Source organism: Danio aesculapii, chromosome 7, assembly GCF_903798145.1.
Source record: "Danio aesculapii chromosome 7, fDanAes4.1, whole genome shotgun sequence".
Taxonomy (NCBI): domain Eukaryota; kingdom Metazoa; phylum Chordata; class Actinopteri; order Cypriniformes; family Danionidae; genus Danio; species Danio aesculapii.
Window position 1 is genome coordinate 68,862,885 of NC_079441.1, and position 15,000 is coordinate 68,877,884.

At 35.5% G+C, this 15,000-nt stretch overlaps 1 protein-coding gene across 4 annotated transcripts in view; it reads right to left on the reverse strand.

Moving 5' to 3' along the window:
- kcnip4a (potassium voltage-gated channel interacting protein 4a) overlaps window positions 1-15,000 on the reverse strand; it is a 317,518-nt gene that overhangs the window by 73,826 nt on the left and 228,692 nt on the right. Inside the window, exon 1 of one of the 4 annotated variants that reach the window (XM_056462418.1) lies at window positions 14,428-14,625. The exons of the other annotated variants lie outside the window; for them this stretch is intronic. Coding sequence (XP_056318393.1) covers window positions 14,428-14,527 — 100 coding nt within the window. The 5' untranslated portion in view covers window positions 14,528-14,625. Of the gene's footprint in view, window positions 1-14,427; window positions 14,626-15,000 lie in introns of those variants that run through there. 4 annotated transcript variants of the gene reach the window in all.

Below are 15,000 nucleotides of genomic sequence, written 5' to 3' on the forward strand. Positions count from 1 at the left end.
GAAATGGGAACTGTTTTATTACATTTTAATCTTAAAGTGTACTTCTCAACAAGGGTACACAACATTTAGAGTAACAGTCTCCAACTGTTCAACTGTTACTGTTAATAAATAGAATAATATATGATATTTTCTCTTTTTCTGACCATTCTCTGTGAGCATAGAGATGTTTGTGCTTGAAAATCCCAGTAGATCAGCAGTTTCTGAAATACTCAGATCAACCCGTCTGGCACCAACAACCATGCCACATTCAAAGTCACTTAAATCACCTTTCTTCCCCAATCTGTGGTGCGTTTCTGAAAACCATCATTAGCCAACTAAGGTCGCAAATTCCGTCGTTACAAACATAGTTTGTTCAATTGGCATTTCCTAAATTTGTCATTCCAACAAACATTCGCAAACTGCGTCGCACATTTGTACACTTGCAACTAAACCTCTAAAGCTGTACTTAGAAGCGTAGTTCCTGGTTGTGTTTTATTCCCAGTTATCCCCCCTACATCCTATTCCTTTAGAACGTTCCACCATTTAAACTTGGAATGAATTAAAAAAACAAAACAATAAAGTCATCTCTCGATTCTTGATTGCTGGTGGTTTTCCCTGTTGGGATAAGGTCAAATTTGTCATTTTTACTCTTGATCATCAGTTAGCAGCATCAGTTCTCACAATCCTGTCGAACACAAAAGAAGGTATTTTGAAAAATGTTGAAAACATGTTGACTAGTATTTGTTTTAACTATGATACTCAATGGTTACATGTATCTAACATTCTTCAAAATATCTTCTTTTCAGATAAAGGAAACTTATAAAGGTCTGGAAACACTTGAGGGTGAGTAAATATTGGATAAATGTTCATTTTGGAGTGAACTGCACCTTTAAGTGCACTTAAAAAGTGCTCTTTGTAATAACGTCACATTTTACTTTAAAGTACCTATTAAAACAGAAGTTTTTTGTGCTTTTACACTTATTTTGATGTTGACTATCATACTTGAGACTATCATACTTGAAAATTACCTGATATTAAATTACATGACGATAGAAATGGGAACTGTTTTATTACATTTTAATCTTAAAGTGTACTTCTCAACAAGGGTACACAACATTTAGAGTAACAGTCTACAACTGTTCAACTGTTACTGTTAATAAATCGAATAATATATGATATTTTCTCTTTTTCTGACCATTCTCTGTGAGCATAGAGCATAGAGATGTTTGTGCTTGAAAATCCCAGTAGATCAGCAGTTTCTGAAATACTTAGATCAACCCGTATGGCACCAACAACCATGACACATTCAAAGTCCCTTAAATCACCTTTCATCCCCATTCTGGGGTGCATTTCTGAAAACCATCGTTAGTCAACTAAGGTCGCAAATTCCGTCGTTACAAACAAAGTTTGTTCATTTGGCATCTCCTAAATTTGTCATTCCAACAAACATTCGCAAACTACGTCGCAAATTTGTACACTTGCAACTACACCTCTAAAGCTGTACTTAGAAGCGTAGTTCCTGGTTGTGTTTTATTCCCAGTTATCCCCCCTACATCCTATTCCTTTAGAACGTTCCACCATTTAAACTTGGAATGAATTTAAAAAAAAAAAACATTAAAGTCATCTCACGTAGGTGTAATTTGCTTTGAAAGTTTTTTACAGTTCAGTTTGAGCAATCTTTATATTGACAATTACGCTCCCTTCGCAGTGCACTTTGAAAACATTTATGCCATTTTGAACGCAGCCGTGGCTCATGACGGAAGCTACAGGTGACTATTATTTAAAAGCGGAATTTCCAAGGCTTGTGAAAACTTAAATATATAGCATACGTTAATGGTTTTAATTCATAGGTTATTTATTATCTGTACTGTATTTGACATGGGCCTGCTGGTTAGAACATTTCTGCAGTGGTTTGAATATCAAACAGTACTTAAATTTTTTTCATTAAAATAAAATGAAAAGCAAATGAACAATTTGCTACTTAATAATAATAATAATAATAATAATAATAATAATAATAATAATAATAATAATAATAATAATAATAAGCTAATTCTTCTTCTTATTATTATTATTATTGTTGTTGTTGTTGTTAAGTAGGATTTTTTTCATTCCTTAATAAATAGCCTATTGTAAATTACCACCAATAATGATTCATATGATTTATATAGGAGATTAGTATACATGTTAGCTAAGTGGTTTTATTTTTATGTTTAATAGAATATTTGTAAAGGAAACATAGACCCTATTTGTGCCGTTTACATACATTTCAACTAATATGGGAAACGAGTGCATGTTTTTACTAAAACTAATATTGTATTTTTTAAAATGTGTGTGTGTGTGTGTGTGCGTGCGTGTGTGTGTGTGTGTGTGTGTGTGTGTGTGTGTAAAACAACATAATTTGCACAAAAAGTTATGGGGTTTTTCTCTAAAGAACTTGATACTCCACCCTGTTTAGAGCGTCATTATAGACGTTTTACATTATAACTAACATGGTTCAAATGATGGATCTGCAACAAACCATCTACGTTTTGGGAAACACTCATCGCTACATCGTTCATTCCCAAACAATGCATTGCACTATGATAGTTTAGACGCCAGTTACGTCGTTGTTTGGGAAGCGCACCTCTGATCAGTTTGAAATGTTTACATGCCTAAATGCATTGAGTTTCTGCCATGTGATTGGCTGACTAGAAATTTGCGTTAATGAGCAGGGGGACGGGTGTACCTAATAAAGTGGCCGGTGAGTGTATAATGACTTGCCTGATTACCTTAACATGCCTAATTAACCTAATTAATTCTAAAGCTTAGTAGCTAAATGTTCACCTGAAAACTCCCAAAACACATTTCTGGCCACAAATAGGCAGATGGGTGCACATTTGAGCGCAACAACGCTAACCAAATGCAAAATAGCAATATATTTGTTTTGCATATTTAGCAAGTGTGTTCAGTCAATGTCCCTTTCATTTCATCATTCTCACCCAAACACACATCCTTAATTGCTGCGCTCTTTTCTTTCCTCATTTGACAGTTGTTGTAGATGCAGCTCCGATTCACTGCAAAAAGGCAATTAATTGTCTATTGGCAAGTGTGTCGCACAATTAGACTCCCACATTTAGCTACAGTACTCAAGCAAGGTAATGAGCTAATGTTTGCAGCTCCACACACTCTTCTTGCATTAATTCGGATGATAATGGTTACCTTGCTAACACACAGGTGGTGTTCGTGCGCGTATACACACACATACTATTCAGCTGTTGGTGCTTTTATTTGAGAGCCTGGAGTCTAACTTCTGCCAAAATGAATTTGTCACCAGAATGATAAAGTTGAGTGAAATTAATTCAATTACAGAAAGGTTTCAGAGTCCCGAATTCGAAACGTGTCTTGGCTCGACCACAACCATGTAACCTGAGGCAACAGTCAAGTTTTCGTCATTTCACTTGAGATTTTGACTGGCTTGGAAAAAAAACAACAACAACAACATCTCGGATCCAAGTTTTAACATTATATGTGCTGAATCACAGCCAACGACTGACAAAAAGTCTCTGCATTGGGTTTAATCCAGATTCAATCCAACTGAACAAAAAGAGATACTGACACACTGTAAAACCTAACAGTGAAAATCACTAATCAAATAAGTTAGATTAAGGGTGCTTTCATACCTAGACTTTTGTTTTGGAACCTGTCTCGTTTGCCCAGATAGTGCGGTTCATTTGGCATATGTGAATCCAGCAATTGCGCTCAGCTCCGCGCCAAAACAATCGCTCCGAGATCGCTTGAATGAGGTGGTCTCGGCTTGATTGAAACGAACTCTGGAGCGGATCGATTGTAGTGAGAAAGCGATACGATCCGAGCCCGGTTATATCACAGTGTTTTATGGATATGTAATAGGCATTAGAATTATGAGTAGGGCGGGAGGTCATTCCAGACATCCGAAGTGTCGCGGAAGTTTCGGGAGTCTCCCGCAAATGCATGGAGACTCCCGGATGCCCGCAAAAACAAGTGATAATCTCTCGGAAATCGAATCAAATACGTTGCGTACCCCTCTCATCCCTCCCCACCGCATTCCTCCTCGCTCTTCAGACATGTTGCGCGCATCTTGTCAAAAATCAAACCACCCCCCACCCCCTGACAGCTGAGCGGGACTGTGCAAGATAAACCCTGAATCTCTGACCATAGTGAGGAGAGTTCACTCACACATGACTTGTTTTAGCTCCTTTGGTCCGTTTAGAAACTTTGCCGTGTGAAAGCGAACCGCACCAAGAGCAAAGAGCAACAATGTAACAATTTTAATCCCTGTTTCAGAACAAATGAATCGATTCACAGGTGTGAAAGCACCCTTACTTATACTTAAAAAAAGCTACTTTTACTTAATGAAAAAGAGTTATGGTATTTCATGAACTGATTATATCAAGCTAAACTCAAACTGAATGAGTTATGAATTAATTATATTTTTTGTTCAAACTTAACTCTAATGCTAGAAGCAATACCAAACCATTTGAGTAGCTATATAGTTGTCTGGACTTAACTTTGACTAATTAATTCTATCAATTCTCTTAACTGAACTCAAAGTGATTTGATAACTGAACTTAAAATGTTTCACGAGTTCACACTTGCAATAGTTTCAGAATAAAGCGTATTTGGCGTGCTGTCCGGGGAGAGGGCTCTGAGCTCGGGGAAGACACCCAAACTCGAGTTATTCCCCTTATCAGGAAACAGAGAGGAGTTGGGATTCGAGCGAAGTATCTAGCCCGGCCCCAGAACGCTCCCCCCGGGATTGTAATGCTTAAGAGGTGAGGTGACGGGGTGGTGGAGGGATGCTAAAGTCGTAAGATGCTGCAGGTAAGACAGCTTTGGTATATATAGGGGTTTGGTCAAGAGCTGATTGGATAATAGAATAATTGTCAATGACGTATTTGATACTGAAACGTCTGCGCGTGCTCCTCCCGAAATTTGTTTATAAAACATCACTTAAATTACTACAGTACTACTTTAAATATTTGACAATATCAACACAAATAATATATGTGTATATGACTGAATATATATAAGTTTACAGTACTCAAAACATTCTGTTTCAAAACTTAAATCGGTTTCCTCAAACAGTTTGAGTTAACTTATTGCGATTTAGAGTGTAAAGCAAGTGAAAGCAGCTTGAACACGATAAATCGACTGCAAACATGAGATTATCATTGGATTTACATATAAATGGGACATTTAAAGTCACACTGAAAAAAAATGTTTGCTGTTTGTTCAAACTACTTGTTTAAAATGAGTTGAAACAACACAATTCTTGATTTTTTTTGTGACAACTTATTGTTTTATGTTCAATCCACTTAAATTTGTAAAAATGAATAAGTTAACTTAATTTCTTCATGTTCTCCCAACACAAAATCAATTGTGTGGAACCCAGCATTTTTTACAATGCAGTGTATAAACCAATATTAATATGTGTTCACACAACACAAGAAAAGTTATTACTCTAAGCATTTCTAGGTTAATGGACAAACCCAACTCAATCGAAAAATTGCTTGTTCAATCTACTCATTTAAAATGAGCTGAAACAACACAACACTAGATTTGTTTTGGGACAACCTAATTGGTTTATGTTCAATCTACTTCAGTTTGTTACGTTAACTTAATCGATTTGGACAACATGAATGAATTGTGTGGAACCCAGCATTTTGTTTTCAGTGCTGTTGGGTAACAACACCCAGCATTTTATAAAGAGTAACCCCTCAGCCCAATTTGAATGATAAAAAAATGCCAGGCTAAATAAGAAAAACAAACAGGACTCCCATTCCCACAGGAAACCCCACCCTCTTACGGGGATCTCACGCCCACTCCCTTCATCTCTCAACTATAAAACAGAATTATAACCAGAATAATGTAGTGTAATGTGTATCTATATAGCACATTTATCGTGCATGGCCATACACCCAAAGCGCTTCACAATCATGAGGGGGTCTCTCCACACCCCCACCAGTGTGCAGCATTCACCTGGATGATGTGACGGCAGCCACAGGACAACGTCCCCAGTGCGCTCACCTCACACCAGCTATAGGTGGAGTGGAAAGACAGTGATAGAGCCAATTCGTTGAATTGGGATGATTGGAGGCCATGATTAGTGGGAAGGGAGGGAACTTGGCCAGGACACCGTGGTTACACCCCTTCGCTTTACGAGAAGTGCCATGGGGTTTTTAATGACCACAGAGAGTCAGGATCTCGGTTTAACATCTCATCCGAAAGACAGCGCTCACAGTATATTGTCCCCTTCACTTTACTGGGGCGTCAGGACCCACACAGATTGTAGGTTTACTTCCAACAGCAACCTAGTTTTCCCATGTGGTCTCCCATCCAGATACTGACCAGGCTCAGCCCTGCTTAGCTTTAGTGAAAAACCGGTCTGGGGCTGCATGATGATATGGCTGTTGCATTCCTCTACTTCTAGTAATGAAAACGAGCTGTTTAGTATATTGTTGCAAGAAGGTAATATGCTTTTGCGTAAAGGTTATTGCACACTGAATCCGTAATTATGGTCTGTAATTTTCGCACATTAAAAAAATTTATTTGACCACACGTTGTGTGAATCATATCGACACACTGCCTCTGAAAATTTCGTCCATCATAAAAAATTCAAACCGGGTTCGATTTTTTCCACTTTTTGCATCCGAAAAAGCGATTTGAGAGGTGTTTTGACAGTTCAGAGCTACCATACAAGTGAAAAGCTAAATACAGAATGCCGTCATTTGAGCTACAGACATACTTGCCAACACTCCTGAGTCTGCCGTATTTCAGACCCATCTCCCGCCCATCTCTCGTATTGTTCTGTCTCCCAGAAAACTCACGGAATTCCATTCCCCTGCTCCTCAGCTTTTTGGTACAGTCCGGCTAGCTTTTTGGTTCAGTCACCATGCGAATCCAAGTATGGCTACAGATAACTTTATGACAAACACAGAGCATAAAATAAAGACAAAATGTGGCGAACATTCGAGAAACCCTATACGCTGGATTGACCAATTGCTTGAACTGACTCCAAAATGTTTTGCTTTTTTTTTTCATAATGGACTAATTAATATGCATCGGACTCAGTATGCAAGGTTTGTTTATGTGACGAATTTTTCACATATGAATACGAAAAAAAAAAACGCATATGAAAATTTCAGACTTCAGTATGCAAAGACCTTAAGAATGGCATAGCTAATTGCAAAAATGTAGCCACAAACAGTGACAGTAACTAATACGCAGTAGCTATTATAGTATTAAGGGGCGGAGCCAAGCTCAGTGACTCTATTGCATCATCACCACTGTTATAAACCTGCACAAAAAATCCTGAAAACAAAGCAGATTGGACGTCACCTTGTACACTGTAAAAAAAGCTGGGTTCCACACAACTCCTTCATGTTGTCCCAATACAAATCAATTAAGTTAACCTAATTGTTTTTACAATTACAGAACTGTACAAGTTAATTGTTTTAAGTGGACTTAAAATTAATAAAACGATTCATTTGTCACCCAAAAAACCCAAGAATTGTGTTGATTTGGCTTATTTTAAATAAGTGTATTGAACAAGCAGCAAAAATACTTTTTTTGAGTGTATGCAAAAATCTGATAGGGAGTTAGCATTTTAGCACTTCCGGTTCCATCTCATAGTCAATAGATTTTTTTGTATGGAATTTCGTTTACATCGCTTAATTAAGGTCTGTGGTAAACTCAAACTCACAACTAGGCTTGTGCCGGTATTTGGTAATGCGATAAATCACGGTAATGAATATGCACGATATTGTTATCGCGGGCACTTCAAAATACCGTGAAAAATAATAGATCCGAATTTATATTCTTAGAACGCGCCTTAGCTTATTTTCCATCAACCGCTTGAAGAAACACTGCGTATATGCTGCGCAGAACTGATGCGCACTCTGATGTAAACAATCCCCGCATGTAGAAGCACTGTGTGCACACAGTGCGCGCCGCCGCTGCCACCGCTCTCTAATCCTCACACAAAGAAGAAGCATGGCGGAAGGAGGAACACTGCCGACAATTTATCCCCCTTCAAAAAAAAAGTCAGAGGTTTGGAAATATTTTGGGTTCCAAAAAAATGCAGAGGGATTGCTGATCGAAGACGGTTTCTCTTTGCACATTCACTTTGATATAATTGCTTAAGTTTACTTTTATATTGTGTATTGTTTTATTTATATTTATTTGTATTTAAATGTTTGAAGTACTTTTAGTTAATTAAAAAGTTATTCAAGTTACTAAGTTGACGAAACTGAAGTTTTTTGTGTTTTTTTACCCGTTTCTCTAGTAAAATTACAATATCGTGATAATACCGTATACCGTGATAAAAGCTCAATCAATTAATCGCAGCATGAAAATGTGATACCGGCACATGCCTAATCCATACACTTTTATGTTTTATTCAACGGCATAAAACATTACACAACAAAAGCCATGTTGGAAAGTAGAACATAAACAATGTCACTGAACTGAGCAAAACGTATTATTGTCATTATTATTGTCACATATTAAAACTGAAAACCGCTCTACTGGTGAAAACCCATTTAACTCCACAATTCAGTACTACACACTTCAGAGTCTTTGTAATGTGTTTCAGCAATGCATTTCTAACATTTATAGAAACAATTCTCAGTATTCTCATTATACTGATATTAAAAATAAAAATCATAAAGAACAGTAGAGTGTAAAACATGGTAGATAAATATATATAAAGTCACAATAATCTTGAACAAACTGTCCAAACCTTAAAGAGTGGGAACACAGGTACTAAACCACAGACCAAAGTCACAACCTTCTGCTTTAATGCAGCTCTCAGGAGACGGAGGATGGAGTAAGTGAAGGCACATTCAGAAGTTTGAGAGATATTTGAAGAACACTGCACTTTTGTTTGACTTTTGCTCTCTGCTGGAAAGTAAATGTCAACGGAACGGCTGCCACTCAAGTTTTTTTTTCATTCTTTGAGGTATGTTCTTAGAAATAAAAGTACAAATGCTGTCATTGGGGCAGTACACTTTCAAAAGGTGCTTATTTGTACTTTTGAGGCAATAATGTGTACATTTTAGATACTAATATGTACCTTTAACGTACAAATAGGGGCCCTTTAGGTACAAAGTGTGCCTTTTGAAAGGTACTATAAAGAAAGGCAGCTTTTGTACAATTCTGATTTCTAAGTAGACATTTCGAAATGTGTCCTGTAGGTGCTTTGTTATTACATAAAATATAAATATATATTAAAGTGCATTTTACATGCACATAAAATAAATAAAAAGCAATCACATTTAGTGCAAGCAAGTGTTTAAATAAATTAATGTATAAATGTTTTAATTTTAATGCAACTTTTTTGACAAAAATAACTAAGCAGGTTTTTTTTGTTTTATTTCTCACTAAGCATTCATGTATTCATGTTTTTTCAGCATTATATCATTATGTTAAAGTATCATTTAGCTTTAGCAGTACTTCATTTAGCAGTACTTTTGTTACTGACTATACATTATTTACCAATACAAAATACAGTATATAACAATATATTAGCAATTTAGCTATATATTATATGTACAATAAAGATGCTTGAATGTGTGTATATTTATATAAACCAACAAGCAGATGAATAAATGTTCTTCAGTTACTCTATTTAACATTATACATCAAAATTTAGATAAACATCTAAATCAAAATAAATAAACAAATAAAATCAAAATAATAAACAAATAAAACCTAAATTAATAAACAAATAAATTCAAAATAATAAACAAATAAAATCAAAATAAATAAACAAATAAAATAAAATAAAAAATAAACAAATAAAATCTAAATAAGTAAACAAATAAAATCTAAATAAATAAATAAATAAAATCTAAATAAATAAACAAATAAAATCAAAATAATAAACAAATAAAAATCTAAATAAATAAACAAATAAAATCAAAATAAATAAACAAATAAAATCTAAATAATATTTAACAAATTACCATTAACTACGCTGTAAAAAGCGATAGTTGATTTTATTTTAAAAATTGAGTAAAATCTGCACAGTTATACAAATAAAGTTAACTTAATATTTCCAAGTTACATAGTTACTTTATTATTAAGCAGTCAACTTGTTGCTGTTAAGGCAATAGATTTTCTCGCTTTAATTACCTAACTGCTCATTACATTGTACATACACAAATAAAATAAAATAAAATAAAATAAAATAAAATAAAATAAAATAAAATAAAATAAAATAAAATAAAAAATAAATAAAATAAAATAAAATAAAATAAAATAAAATAAAATAAAATAAAATAAAATAAAATAAAAATAAATAAATAAAATAAAATAAAATAAAATAAAATAAAATAAAATAAAATAAAATAAATAAAATAAAATAAAATAAAATAAAATAAAATTAAACCTGGCAGATTATCATCACAGACTGTCAGCGCTGTCCTTCAGAACGTCAGACTTCTGTTATAAACGAGTAAATCTCTTACAATGACATAAAGATAAAGGTCAGAAGTGAGAGTTTGGCACTGATGCGGCTGCAATGTTCTCTGTGTTAATGGTTGGCGCCACTGTTAATTTGACATGGGATCTTTATGAGTCCCTGAGTCACACTCGTCGAGTTTCTATGTGCGCAGGTCAACTGGACAGTATTTATCTTCACTGACACACTGATTCGATGCGGCCTCTTGTCATCTGTGCTATTGTTCCACAGCTTTAATGAGCAAACGCCCCCTGATCTGAGGTCAGTGACACCTGTGAGCTCATAATTGAGCTCAGGGCTAAAACATTTACTGAGAACAGCCGTCTGACTGGGGTTAATGGCAAATACCCTCCTTGTTAAAGAGGTACGGAAGTTCAAACCGAGCCAGAAAAACATGTTGGCATTTAGATTGGCATTAGATAGACAGTGTGCTACAATCCCTAAAACGCTTCTACAGTTTGGCATTTCATAAACAAAGAGAAACATTCTGGTAATAAGATCCATTGTTCAGCCGACATCTTATTAGCTCCAATAGTGACAGTAAATGAGCCATTGAAACAAACCCACGGGGACATGGAAACATGTAACCTGGAAAATGGAGCGTTTTAAAAGCAAACTGGGTTTAGACGGTTGAATGGAGTCAGTGATGGCAAACTGGTGCACTCATTCACTTTAATGACAAGAATGATCTCTAGGATTGGATCTTATGTCTGAACACTTGGATAGTGATGGATTCACAATGTGGAGTCTGATACTGTACATCTATGGCTGATAGTGTACACGACTATGACTGATTCTATACATCTTTACAGTCAAAACATGACATCTATAGCTGATACTGTATATCTATACAGCCGATATTGTACATCACTATAGCTGATAATGTAGATATCTACAGCCAATATTTTGTATCTATACAGCCGATATTGTACATCACTATAGCTGATAATGTAGATATCTACAGCCAATATTTTGTATCTATACAGCCGATATTGTACATCACTATAGCTGATAATGTAGATATCTACAGCCAATATTTTGTATCTATACAGCCGATATTGTACATCACTATAGCTGATAATGTAGATATCTACAGCCAATATTTTGTATCTATACAGCCGATATTGTACATCACTATAGCTGATAATGTAGATATCTACAGCCAATATTTTGTATCTATACAGCCGATATTGTACATCACTATAGCTGATAATGTAGATATCTACAGCCAATATTTTGTATCTATAAAGCCGATATTGTACATCTCAATGACCGATATTGTACATCTCTATGGTCAATACTATATGTCTCTATGCCCAATATTGTACATTTCTATGGCTGATACTATACATCTCTATGACTGATACTGTACATCTCTGTGGCCGATATTGTACATCTTTATGGCCGATATTGTACATCTCAATGGCCGATATTGTACATCTCTAGGACTGATACTATACATCTCTATGGCCGATATTGCTTGTCTCAATGGCCGATATTGTACATCTCAATGGCCGACACTATAATTCTCTGTGGCCAATATTGTACATCTTTATGGCCAATATTGTACATCTCAATGGCCAATATTGTACATCTCAATGACCAATATTGTACATCTCTATGGCCGGTATTGTACATCCTAATGGCCGATATTGTACATCTTAATGGCAGACATTGTACATCTCTATGGCCGATATTGTACATCTCAATGGCCAATAGTGTACATCTCAATGGCCAATAGTGTACATCTCAATGGTCAATAGTGTACATCTCAATGGCCGATATTGTACATCTCAATGGCCGATATTGTACATCTCAATGGCCGATATTGTACATCTCAATGGCCAATATTGTACATCTCAATGGCCGATACTGTACATCTCTATGGCCGATATTGTACATCTCAATGGCTGATATGGTACATCTCTATGGCTGATATTGTACATATCAATGGCCAATACTGTACAACTCTATGGCTGATATTGTACATCTCTATGGCTGATGCTATACATCTCTACAACCGATACTATACACCTCTATGGAAAATACAGTATATCTCTATGGCTGATACTATACATCTCTACAAGCAATACTATACATTTCTATGGCTGATACTATAAATTTCTATAGCTGATATTGTACATATCTATAGCTGATACTATACACGTCTACAACCGATACTATACATTTCTTTGGCCAATACTATACATTTCTATGGATGATATTTTACATCTTTATAGCTGATACTATCTCTACAACCGATACTTTACATTTCTATGGCCGATACTATACATCTCTACAGCTGATACTATAAATCTCTATGGGCAATATTGTACATATATATGGCAGATACTATACATCTCTACATACTGTACATCATAATGGACAGACATTTTTAAAACTCCTGATTAAAGAAACCCTTTACTCAATTTTTTTACAATGCCATCCTTAATTTTTTTATAATAATATAATATAATAAACAGAAATCAAGCTACTAAAAATGGTGCTTATACCTTATACATGCTCTGGCATGCTTCTTTCCAGCATAGTTGATATTTCATAAATTACAACAGGCAGAGTCTTACTGCCGTTTGACTGGATGACAAATGTCCAACATCACAGATAGCAGTGCAGTAACGGATAGATGGTTGGGAAGGGTTAACATACATGATGTAAGAGTATTTTTCCTTATTCGTTTAAAGACACAAATGTAGTTTTACTTTTTATTCCATTTATAATGCATTTAATTGAAATCTAACAGTTAAAACAGCCCTTTTAATAAAGCAAGCCCCTCTGAGTGTTTATAAAAGACACCTATCTCCTGATGTACCCACATAAACACTCACAACTCCTCACTACAGTACACATTTCTAGTGCATCCACAAATCTGCCAGCAGAAAATTCTTTCATCAATCTGTCTTTGAACATCCTGAGCAGTCGCTTTATTTTTACATCTAACCCTTATAAGACTCATTGGTGATGCTTTAGAATAATGGTAATGTCAGGTAATGTATTTATAACATTAACTAAGTATGAATAATCTTGCAAAGCATTTATTAATCATAGTTTAACATTTACTAATGCATTATTAAATGTACTATGAGTTAACATGATTTAACAATAACTTAAATAACATTAAAAAACAGGAGTAAATACCATAATAAATGTTTTACTAATTGTTAATCCATGTTATTAAATACATAAATCATCATACTCTTGGAAAATCTATACCTTTGCTCACAATAAACCCTGCTTTTAAAAGACCTCCAGGATAAAGTTGTAGAAAATGCACAGGTTGGGAGAATAAGGCTACAATAAACATTTCAAAGGCTGGAAAAGTCATTTGTAATGGGATTTGATTTCACGCTGCATGACAAATAAGCAAATAATAGTACACTGTAAAAATTATCGGTAAATGAACAGTTTCATTCAAGTGTTTTTTGTTTGTCTATTGCATTATGGGATGTTGATTTCTGCTCTGTCGACTTTTGAAATTGAAAATTCAACGCTACAGTTTAACAAAGTGACTTTTATTGACATTTTGAAATGATGTTATGAATAAGAAATAATATATACAGAGAAAAATAAGTCAGTAAAATAACAGAAAATGTACTGGCGGTTCATTACAAGGTGTTTGTAGCTTAATACACAGCACCTACCCAGAAAATATAGCACGTTAAACTATTAAAAATGTTAATAGTTTAAAACTTTTTAAGGTTAAAAGTTGTTGTAAGAAAAATCAAGGTCCCACAATGCAATTTAAAAGCATAAATAAATAGGGAAATGCATTAAAACTTCAATCTCAAAATATGGAAAACTTTAAAAATTTTTTACAGTGTGATAATATCCTGTAGGCACTACACATTAACATTATAAACAACAAGCTAATTATAAATAAGAAATAATGAGCATTGTTTGAAAGTGTTACCGATTCACTTTCTGACAGGATAAACTCTCTCTCTTACCCTCGGAGAAGCTGATGAGCCCCAGCAGATGCAGTAGTTTGAGGGACGCGCACACGATCACCACGATGCCGAGCGTTTGCAGACCCTCAGTTTCCCACATGACCCCCTGCTCATGCCACCTGCCCGGCTCCCCGGACCCCAAGCCCAACTCCCCGCTCCAGTTTGCCCGCGGCTGGCACTGACCGGGCCGCCCCAGGCACCCACGTGGCGCAGCGCTCCAGTCCTGCTCTAAATCCAGCCTGAGGCTCCGCGGGAAAAACACACTCGCGGTCTGAGGCTCCACAATACTAATACACTCACAGCAGAGCGAGTGTTTGAGATGTGAGCTGCTGTGCTGCGCTACGGCTTTAGTGGAGAGAGAGAGAGAGAGAGAGAGAGAGAGAGAGAGAGAGAGGGAAAGGAGCGGAAATGAGGAGAGGAAAGTGTAAAACAATGATCGCAATGTTAATGATAATAATGGTATTCTGAAAATCTGTTAATTAGTTAACCCTTATGTGCTCCTGGGGATGTTTTCATCCACTCCGGGGGGATTTTGAGGCTTAATTTGGCCCTTACTTTCTGTGTTTCAGCAAA